General features: G+C 37.5%; 1 protein-coding gene across 1 annotated transcript in view; it reads right to left on the reverse strand.

Annotated features, from left to right (window-relative positions):
* Pp2A-29B (Protein phosphatase PP2A regulatory subunit A) overlaps window positions 1-12,064 on the reverse strand; it is a 134,843-nt gene that overhangs the window by 100,707 nt on the left and 22,072 nt on the right. The window contains exon 3 of the mRNA XM_090381602.1: window positions 1,732-1,832. Coding sequence (XP_090237728.1) covers window positions 1,732-1,832 — 101 coding nt within the window. The remainder of the gene's footprint in view (window positions 1-1,731; window positions 1,833-12,064) is intronic.

Here is a 12,064-nt window from a genome sequence, read left to right on the forward strand (position 1 = left end):
AAGTTTGATCTCTGCTCCAGGGAAAATAATGCCGTCAGTAGTTAAAGAGGCACTGCAGGATTATCTTGACAGGAACTGAGTTAGAGAAATCATAGCATGAATTTGTTACAAGATTTTGTGTGACAAATCTGACTAACTACTATAGTGCAGTAACAAAGGAACTGGATGCAAAAAATAATTTTGACATCATACAGTTAGATTTTAGTAAAGCTTTTGATACTGTTCTGCATGCAAGACTGCTGTACAAATTGCAGGAGTGTAGCATTAGGTACCATGGGGGACAAATTACTGCTATGGATGAAGAAATGGTTAAGTGGCATAAGACAAAAGGTGATTATAAATGGGCACTGCTCTTCTTGGACTAATGTTATTAGTGGAATCCCTCAAGGTTCAGTGACGGTCCCCCATCACTGAACCATGAGTAATGAAAACATTACTGTTTTCATTACTAATTTAATGATATTGATGAAGGCAGACCAAACTTATTGTTTAAATTTGCAGATGATACAAAAGTTGCCAGGCTGGTTAATGAAAGGAATACAGACAAATTGATAGATGGGCTCAAAAGTGGCAATTGAGGTTTAACAATGATAAATATAAGATACTGCATGTGGGCAGTAGTAATCCCAGAATAATATACCGATTAGGTGGCACCACACTCATATACTCAAGGTAGTAGAAAACAAAAAAGATCTAGAGGTAATTGTAGTCCAACATCAAGTTTTTTAAGCAGTGCAAAGAGGCTGCAAGGACAGCTCATGGTGTTTTGCCAATAATACAAGGTGTGGCTATTAAATAACAAGACTGTTGCAATAAAATAAATATAATGAAATATTTTGTATCTTACAAGTTATCCCCTTCAAATAAGTGCCTTGGGCTTGCAAATACTGTTCCATACATTTCTTTCAAGGACAATAACACTTCTAAAACATTTCTTTTAATGGACTGAAAATGAATAAGCAAATTTGCATGCTTGGAACAGCACATTTAAAACAACTTGGAAAGGGTTCAAGGTCAACTGCTGTGCATTTGTTTCACACTGGCACTTGGGTGTGAAGTAGCTACTGCATACACAGTCTCATTATTTAATAGCCACACCTTGTATACAGGAATTTTTCCAACAAATAAGGAGATAATTATCCCATTGTATAAGACAATGGCTAGACTACATCTTGAGTAGCACTGCATACAGATTTGGAAGCTTAATTTTAGGAAAAATGTGGATTGAAATATCACTTTTATATACTTAATTGAAATACTAGTTGACTTATAATAATTGGTAAGTAACCTACAATATGAAAAAAATCTCCTTTCACAATTAATAGAATCAGAGCTGCACATCATAAAAGAAATAGGTTTCACCCTTTAATTTTAAAGTGAAATATTAATTACTAAATTACAATAAGAAAAATTTTACTATAATTTGGTATGGTATCAATGTATTCAACATTTAGAAATACTGCTAACTGAATCAAAGAAATTCATTCACTAAACAATTTTTCAACACATATTGCAATACATCAAAACTGGCATATAAAAATGATGAAAAATGTGTATAAAATTAAAAATGTTGAAAAATTCTGCAGATTAGAAGGAAATATGTTGTTCATACAGTCTAACAACAGTACAAATAACAAAATACTAGTATAATAATAATAATAAATTAATTTTATCAAACAATTTTTTCCCCCTTTCCTTCCCTAATGTATAGACAAACTGATAATTACTTACCAGCAAGCAGTGTACAAATTCTGGTCCTCCAACCAATGGTGTGAAAGTTCCTAGCTGCTCAGCTAAAGCGAGAAGAACTTCATCCTCATCATAAATTGTGTCTACAATGAGTTTGGATGGGAGAAGGAATAAAAAAAAAAAATATATAGAAAACATAAAAACAAGATATAATACATAAACTGCATGTGCAGTGACAGACAAAACAAAATTAAACATCCCAATTAAATAAGCACAATATTATATTATAGAATGTAAGAAAAAAAAATCCAGAATTACCCATAAATCAGAAAAAAACTTTATTTCACCATTACTGCACAAGAGAACAAATGAAAAGATATATGGTACATCAAAACAGCTTCTGATAAAATTGTGACTGCATTAATTAATAAACCTCTCACAACCATTCAGAATTCAGGTCACAGATAATTTCGTAGTTTAATTGTACAATGATTTCGACTGATACATTTCATAATGCATATGTGCATACTTGCTGCTACTGTTTGCTATACAAGTACAGCAAGTATGATTGGTTGGTTGTTCTGTACCTTCTGCTACTTTTTTCCCAAGTCGCACAAATAGATTAGGTGGAAATTCTGAACAATGATGTGACTATGGGAAGGTACCTTTATCAATAGTCACCAAGGTATTGCTTGACCAGATGAGATTTAAGGTGGTTAAAGTTGGTTGCCACCCCTGAGTTTATGACATGACCCTTGAGTACCAGTGACTACTTCTGTATATGTGCTTACAGTCATGAGGCAGCGTTACCACCCAACCCCCGAAGCGTTACCACCCAACAATAAAGTCAACTGATCCTTCGCCGCTTTGAAGCCTGGTGTGTTTTTTTCCCTCTTTCAATATGAAACTCCTTTTAGGCATCCATTTCCAAAAAAGTCTTGTTTCATCTATGTTAAAAACTTGCTGAGAAGTATAACCACCCCTCTTCAATAATTTTAACAAGTTCTTTTATGAAAGTTTCGGCTCCTTCTTGATCTGCACTGCAGCTTCTCCCTGAATTTTAAATCTATCAAACGAACTCTTACTAGCTTTATATGGTTCCATATTATTCTTTTTTTTTTTTTTTTTTTTTGAGGTGAGCTTTCTTTAGAATTATCATATTGGCTAATCGCTTTTTTTTTAATAACATTTAACTTAACGGAATTCTGCATTGGATATTATCTTCAATAATATAATTTTGAAGTCCCTCCATTTCAATCATACTATTATTATGATAGCCGGCCTTGCCTTAACCACTTTAGTTGCTTGCAGTGGAACAACTGTCTTTCCAGCTGCTAAAATTAATTCTTTATTTTCTAAAATTGTTCTTACAGTTAAACCTGCCAGTCCTAAATTATTGTGCACATCCACTTGTCATTGAATGGAATTGATTTGCTTCAAAACATCTTAATTTAATTTTCAAATTCAGTCCTTTTCTTACCTTTGTAGTCTTTACACCGCATCCAGATGTTGCTGCTTTTTAATTCTTATCGGCCATTATTAGCTCTTTGAAAATGTAACTGCATTGCATTAATTATGATACAATGTTCGAGTAAACTGTTCATTACGAATGATATCTAACACTGTACTGACTGATGACTAGACTTTGGATAAATGCATATAACATTTGATCATTTTTTTTAAATGTTGATCTCGAAATAAGTAATAAGTCACTGTACTGAAATTAAATTAGCTGGGGAGAAAATTTCTCAAGTCAGTAGGGAAAATGTTTTAATGCTGTTTTGCTATTAATTTTCAAGCTATTGACTACATCAGATGAAATGTTTTTGTTAAACCTGCCAAAAATTCAATCTCTATGCTGGTAAAAGAGCATTATAGTGAGTTGTGACAACATTAGAGTGATAGAGAGGTTATAATATAAGAGCACGTCATAGCGAAAAAGGGTAGAGCGAACCAAGTTACGAGGGCCTGCTGTAATGTCACTCTGTGTTGAACTTTTTCACGCATGGTCATATTACCTGCAATCTATCAAAAACCAGCTACTCTATTCATTTTTCACACATTACTATACTGCTTTGATATAGCAGTTTATCAGAGTATATAACAATGGATGCTAAAAAGTGATAGTGAATCTGTTGATTTTTTTTTATTTTTATGAAAACCCCAAACATGAGAGGTATTGGAACCTATAGTACTTAGTACCGTGCTCGGGTTGGAGGCTGAGAAGACGAAATAAGATATTTGTTGACATTAGACTTTAACTTCTGTAAACCATAATTTTCAGGAAAATTGTTTCAGAAAACAGCAGTTGAATGAATACGCAAGGAAGATGAAAAGTTGGTTCTGTGAGTTTGACGTTGGACAGTAAATGGATGTTGGCTAGTGGCGGCACGTGTTCGGACTGTTTTGAAGAGAGAATGGGAAGTATCTGTAGAAAAGGCATGCAGCAGAAACAGTACATCTACGAGACAGAGAGTGGAGAGACTGTTAGAGAGGAGTCATTAATTAACCTAACTGGCCTCTTCTGAATGGAATCTCGGAGCCTGAGAGAGGATTTGGGGGCACCGCCCCTGTTATGGGAACAGTATTCCATGGTACGGTGGATTTGCGATTTGTATGGTATGAAGTGAACAGCTGTTTGGAAAAAAAGTAATGCCGAGAGCGAAAGAGAAAATCAAGCTTTTTAGATGCAGAAAAAGCAATATTTGTAATGTGCTTGTGCCAAGAGAGATTAGAAGTCAGGGTAATCCCCAAAAGAGATATATCATTTTGCTTAGAAATCGGAGTGTCACTGAAGATAAGCACAGGAGTCAAAGAATCCTTTTTGCGAGATATAAGACAAGACTGAGTTTTAGAAGGATTGAAATCAACTAAGTTGTCTTTGCCCCACTGGAGAATTATCTGGAGATCAGCATTTAAGAAACTGGTGGCAGATATTCGCGAAGTTGAAGATGATTGAGCAGGACAAGGTTTCTCAAAATACAAAGTGGAATGCAATGTGCTACCATCGGCAAAACTATGGATAGGATTTCCAGTCAATGGAAGAAGGTCGTTAATATACAAGAGGAAAAGAGTGAGGGGAAAAAACTGAACCTTGGGAAACAGTGGCATTAGTGGAGAAGTTAGAAGACAACGAGCCATCTACCATCACCCTCAGTGAACGATCAGAGAGAAAACTGGATAACCAATTACTAAAAACAGTTGGCAAACCATAAGATGGAAGCTTGTTTAGAAGACCTTTATGCCAAACACGATCGAAAGCCTTTGAGATGTCAAGAGCAACTGCTTGTGTTTCACCAAACTTTTCCATTGAATTCGTCCATAAATTAGTAACATAAGCCAGAATATCACCAGTGGATCAACACTGACGGAATCCATACTGGCAATCGTTGATCAGATGGAAGGTTTCTAGGTAGTTTAAGAGTTGGCGGTTAATTGATTTCTCCATTACTTTAGAAAGAATAGAAGTAATTGCAATGGACGATAATTGGATGGGAGGGATTTGTCACCCTTTTAAGGAACTGGCTGGATGTGAGCAAATTTCCAGACAGAAGGAAAAACACTTTTAGAATAAGAAAGTGAAAAAAAAGGCGGCAAAGGACAAGAGTAAGTTCAGGAGCACAGGTTTGAAAACAAGTGGAGAAATACCATCAGGCCCTGGAGCTTTCTTAGCATCAAGATGCGTCAAAATCCTTCTGACATCCTTTTGACAGAAGACCACAGGAGGCATTGAATGGAGCATGCTAGGAATGGTGGCAGATGTTTTACCAAGATCATTAATACGTGAGTTGGAAGAAAAATTGGGATGCTAGCAGGTCAGCTTTATCCTTGGCCGAAGTGACAAAAGAACCATTTGGTTTTGACAGACGTGGGAACAGAGATGGGCAAAAGTTCTGGCCAATAGCTTTGGCAAGAGACCAGAAAGCTCGGCTACCATTAGGGCAAGAAGCAAGTTTTCTACTCTTAGCCTGTTCAAAATCTGGTCTGAACTGATTAATAACTGCTTTACAATTGTTGTGAGCTTTGGTGTAGGCAGAAAATGAAACTGAAGAATTGGAAACAAGCCAATTACGATATGCAACGTTCTTCTCTTGAACAGCCTTATCACATTTATTGGAAAACCAAGGTTTACATAAAGGATGAGATTTTAAAGTGGAGTGTAGAATAAAGGATTCCATTCCTACAAGAATAATTTCGCTGACACGATCTGAGCAAACACTGACATCAGAAGTTTTGAAACAGTAATCCAACCAAGGAAAAGAAGAAAAGAAATCTTACAGATCTTCACATTTTGCATTCTTGTAAGGCCAAACAATATGAGGTTGGGAATAGCCACGAAAAAAGGTTCCAATGGAGAAGAGACGATCACCATGTGATCTGAGGTGTCTAAAGGACCTCTCACTTCGACCGTGTACTTAGAAGGGTTGTTTGTGAGAAAAAGATCAAGTGTGTTGGCAGTCATAGCCACAGTATTCTGGGATCACCAAGGCATTCTGTTGGTGAATTTCTTGCCAAAAGGAGGAACAATCAATGCACAGCTTTACTGTGCAACGTTGAAAAAACTGAAAGGCAACATTTGACTCAAACGACCAGGACTCCTAACAAGCGGCATTATTTTGTTGCACAAAAATGCAACTCCACACACTGCCCACAATGCACCGTAATCATTGAGAAACTCTGTCACTTCCCCCTACAGCCCAGACTTAGCGCCTTCAGACTTCCATTTGTTTGGCCCTCTGAAAAAACACCTTTCAGGAAAGCATTTCACCACGTATGAGGAAGTTCATCAGGTGCTGCAATGTTGATTACTGCGTATGGGCACGGACCTCTTCAGTACTGGTATTGATAAACTGATCCATCGTTGGAGCAAGTGCATCAATAAAACTGGAGACTTTGTGAAGAAGTAATGCATGTTCCACTTATTTCTTGGTGTGTAATTTCAACTTCGTATTATTAAACATCATCGAGAGAAAAAATGTGTTACCTTACTTTTCGGAAACCCCTCGTAAAAAACTTCAAAGAGACTTTCAAAACAGGGCCACTCAACTAACACTTAATACCGTCTTCGAAAAGGTAACTTCAGAAGGGTGACCTAAAACGACCAAAAAATAACCCTCCCCACAAACACAATTCAACTTGCAGATGATGATGAGCTAGACCAGTGCTTTTCAAACTATCTGTGGTGATGGACCAGTTTCATTTATTTCAAATCTGTCACGGACCAATACTTTTGTAAAATACAATAAATATTAATTACTCTCAATTTGTGCACTTATCTGGTCACGGACCAGCACCGGTCTGTGGTCCATACTTTCAGTAGCGCTGATCTAGACCACTCTGAGATAGCAATAGACCCTGTTTTCATCCCTATCGCCATTATCATCACTACAATCATCAATATCAATGAATAGGTTAAGTTTAAATGCAAATTTATTACTAATCTAAGGCACTTAAAATATCATTTAGATTATGTTGTTTTATCTGTATTACTTAAGTTTAGATGAAGGGCTTCTGTAACATTTTATTACTAGTGGTTGTACAGTTTTACAATTATACCCTTATAATTTCTTAAAACTATATTCTCTTGCCTAAAAGGTTGTCAGATGAACTAATGAAACTTGTGGCAGAGAAGAAAAAGCACTGATAATTGGTACCAAAACTATTCCATGTTATGTGAACCTGTGCTGATTGAGGTATAATTATGTATTTTAATTGAATGTGTACCAGAGAAACAGTCTATAAACAAATTATAATAAATCTATAAACAATTTGCCCTGGATAGCCAATTAAAAGGATTTGAAATTAAAAAAAATATTTCAAAAATTTTATTAATGAAAAGGTAACATCATGAGAGATGAGAAAAAAGCTTTAAAAATGCAGTTATTTATTTAGGTATTTCAATAATGAAGTCTGGTGAAGCTATCTCTTCTTTTTCTCGGCGTACAAGTCTTTGTAGCATCAAATCCCATCTTGTAAAATTTACAGTATCTTGATGCTACGTTCAACATTCGGATCTCCATTCGTAATCGCCTCGCAGGCCATGTTAACCCCCCCAAAACACTTTCTCCAGTTCTTCTGTTGAAAATTCTTTTGGTGGCACTTCAGTGTTATCTACTTCAGAATTGTTTTCCTATTCTGCATATGCAGTTTGCTCATCAATTTCAAGGAGAGTTGCATCATATAAGTCGCATGTGAGTCAGTGCAGTCACATACATTGGCAGTGTCCAAAGCTTCAAATCCCAAGTCTTTTCTGACCTTCACAATGTCTTTGGCAATTATCTGAATTTGCGATTCAAAACCAGTGAAATCATTTACCAAATAGGGCAGTGATTTCTAGCCAGGATGCAGATATATTTTCGATCCTATTTAAAGGGGTAAAAAATAAATTTTGAAATGAAAAGTTTGAAAAATTATCATGTCGTCTCATCAGGATGGAATTAAGAATACTGAACACTGTTGCACATTGCAGCTGACTGCCTGAAAGGAGCTATTGTCACATGTGCATGGTAAGCAATAGAGTTGGCACCACAGCATATATGTATAGTAACTGTCTAGGCTATTGAATGAGTTTTAACATGTACAGTAAATTTTTGACTTAAACTTAATTGAAAACCATGTTATAGTGAAACCTGTGCCTTTTGAAGCCGTGCTAAGCGGGGTATTGCTGTACTTGGATTTTAGGAAAGCTTTAGATACTGTTGCACATGGAAGACTACTATACAAGTTGGAGTAGTATGGCAATAAGGGGAAAGTTGCTGCTACGGATAAAGTGATGGTTGAGTGGTATTCATTGGATACTGCTCTTCGTGGACTAATGTTATTAGTGGAGTACCCCAGGTTTCGGTGTTGGGCCAATTGTTGTTTTCTGTATTTATCAATGATATTGATGAAGGTATATCAGACTTAATGTCCAAGTTTGCAGACAATATGAAGGTGGGTTGGGTTGTTAATGACAGTACGCTACTGCAACAGGGTCTAGAAAAGTTGAGCAGATGGGCTGAGAGGTGGCAACTGAAGTTTAACATTGACAAATGCAAAGTACTGCATATGGGTAACAGTAACTCCAGAGTAACATACCAACTGTGCGGTACTACATTCAGGGTAGTGGAGATTGAAAAAGATCTGGGGATAATTGTACAGTCAGATATGAAGTTTTCTGACAGTGCAGACAGGCTGCAAAAGTAGCTCATGGGGGTCTTGTCAATGATATATAGGAATTTTGCTAGCAGGGATAAGGAGGTGATTATCCCCTTATAGAAGGCAATGGATGGTCAGGCAGCAAGAAAGGCTTTAAGTTCTGAAAATTGCAGCATCTGGAGACTAGGCACCTGTGAGGTGATCTGACTGAGGTGTTTTAGGCCTTGAATCGTTTGAGCAAGCTCAATGCTGATGGTATTCTTCCTCTTGCTCGAATTCTGCACCTGAGAGGGCATAAATTCAAATTGAGGAAAGACAGTTGTAGAATAGATGTGTGGAAATTTGCCTTTAGCCAGTGGATGGTTGATTGCTGGAACAAACTTCCATCTGCCATTGTGGAAGTTGATAGCTTAAATAAATTCAAGGCTGAACTAGACAAACTTTTGGAGTGAATGGATGGGTGAAACAGATAGGGGTTTTTTTTTTGCACTGTATGCCTCTGCTAATGCACCTTAAGGTAAACTTGTAAAGTATTATATTCTTCACAGCAAGCTAAGTAATCTCATTAGTTTCAGGTGCATTAGCAAATATGTGAAGTACCTACTATCTTTATGTTCTGTCTGCATATAAAAACGTAGCTCCTAGTGGTTAATTTTTATAAAATTTTACATTCGGCTCTTTCAGGTTTGTCGCAACACCCCAAATTCCATTAAAATTAGAGCGATAGAAACCCATAATTATTATTTCTTCCATTCTCGACTTTCGATGGAAGGATTTATATGATGTTTTACATTTGGCTCCTTTAGAATGATCTGCCAAGCTTTCCCAAATTTTATTAAAACTGACCCAACAGAAATTATTTTTTTTTCCCCCATACTATATATTGCACCTGAAGCACTGGATATTGTTTGTTGCTCTGAGCTGATTGGAAAATGAAGAAGCAATGTGACAATGTGATCTTGGCTCATGTATGAAGTAATTTTTGGTTTTTTTTTTTGCCATAAATCATGAATTATTACCATTTGCACCCGAATATATACTATATACACCCAAAATGTAATTCATGTTTTATGTTAACTGACTTATTTTATTACGTTTTGAGAATTATATTTGAATAATATTATACACCTACCTATAAACTGATGACAATATCGGTTATTAAGATTTTAATGTAAACTTCTGATATATTATGTATTATAGAAACTTCATTTCAAGCCAATGAAGAAAATGCTTCAAGCAAAGAAAAACACACAACTATCGCATAGTCGGTGCAAAGTATCAAATTGTATGTAACTATAATGAAAGAAAACTGAAGTTGGCATAAATGGCATCATTACACGTCTCATTGTACATCCCACTCACAAGTTACTCTACTCCTATACTTCAAATAAATAACCTTTCCAAAGTAGAGAAGTCTATTGCTACATATTTTCAGATGGATGCCACCACATTGGCAGCACTATTTCAAAGATTATCAAAGATCATAGACTAGCGAGAGTGCTGTGACTCAGGGGAGAAACGAAGAGGGCAATTCTCCAATGCTTCACAGTCTCAAAAAATGTGTGAAATGTTTCCCGACCTTTTTAAAACAAGACATGATCTAGCCAAGGAGGATGCCTTTGTGTGTGCTAGGTGTCTGGAGTGTCAAGAAATTAGGTGCCAACTCAGTGTTCAGATGGGCGTTTATGAGAGCTTGAGGTGCAGGGTAAATGCCCTTGAAGAAATTAATATGACGGGGCCCATCAAGCTTTCAGTTGCCCAGCTCAACAGCAGAGCTCACTCCTGTGCATCAGGCAAAACAGAGGCGATCTCAGAATGCTGTTGTTGTTGTTGTTTGGTTTTTAGGAGCATTAGCAACTAAGGCCATATTGCTCCAGGAATATGCGGTGGTCATTCCCTGACCTTTCTGCATTGTCCGTATTTGGTGGTGACAGGCTTGAACCCCGATCTAATCAAGAAGCGTGTGCTATGCGCTGCTGCTCCTTCCCACCTGGGTACGGAGGCACCTTCTCAGAATGCACTGGTCCCAAAGGAACTAGTTCTTGTTGGTGACTCTACCAGGGAGACGGGGAATGTACTATGCAAGAAGCATAGGTAGAACAGGACCAAGGTATTTCTGCCAAGGGCAAAAGTTGATGACGTTGTAGAGCAGATATCAACTCTTAAGGGCACAAAAGGTGATATTGTTGTACACGCTGGAACTAATGACATCAAGAGTAAGAGATCTGCAGATTTACTCAACAAGTACAGGCTGACGTTGAAAAATGTCGCGAGTTAAGGTTGAATGTGAAAATGTCTGCAATTGTGCCCAAACACGATAGGAGGAAGTATATGACGAGAGCCTTGTCGATCAATTCGGCCCTGGAGAGATTGTGCAAGGCTCAAGGGTAGAATTTTTTTCAGCCTGGTCTGTGCTTGTTGGCAAGAGAGACTGCTTCTACAGGGATGGGGTACACTTAAACAGAAAGGGTGCAAGAATATTTACCGATGCTATCAAGGCAGTGTTAGGTGGGTCAGAAAACTGCTAGCTTGGGGGGGGGGGAGATACACAGACTAAAAAGTTAACAATGGCTGCAGGCAGAGGCAAAAGTGATTCTTGCGCTGCTTCTATTAGAATGAGCAGCAGCCTGGAAAGCAAGGTAATGAAGATTTCCAGGTTGTTGTTGTCATTCGGTTTTTAGGAGCATTAGCAACTAAGGCCATATTGCTCCGGGATATGCGGTGGTCATTCCCTGACCTTTCCGCATCTTCCGTATTTGGTGGTGACGGGCTCAAACCCAGGTCTAATCAAGAAGCGCATGCTATGCATTGCTGCTCCTTCCCACCTGGTTACGGAGGCGCCTAGATTTCCAGGACTGCTGGGAGTCATGGCGGAACAAGTAAATACATGGGCTGTGTTAGGATACCTAAGAGTAGAAACAGGTGCATGTATACTTACATTACACCAATGTTAGAAGTATAGTTAATAAATTTGATGAGCTTGAAGTGCTAGTCCAAACATCAAAGGTAGATACTGTTGGGATATCAGAGACATGGTGTCACACAGATATAAGCAGTGCAGAATTGGAATTTGGGGACTGCAATGTGTACAGAAAGGATAGACAGCACAGGAAGGGAGGAAGGGGTTATGCTGTTAGTTAAGAAACACAAAATCTAAGGAAGTGCATTCAATCGATGTTGGTGGACAATGCAATGTTGAGTCTGTTTGGGGTGACATACGCAATGGGAAAGGAAAAAT

This window comes from Mastigoproctus giganteus, chromosome 9 (assembly GCF_048544385.1).
Source record: "Mastigoproctus giganteus isolate SK-2022 chromosome 9, ASM4854438v1, whole genome shotgun sequence".
NCBI lineage: Eukaryota > Metazoa > Arthropoda > Arachnida > Uropygi > Thelyphonidae > Mastigoproctus > Mastigoproctus giganteus.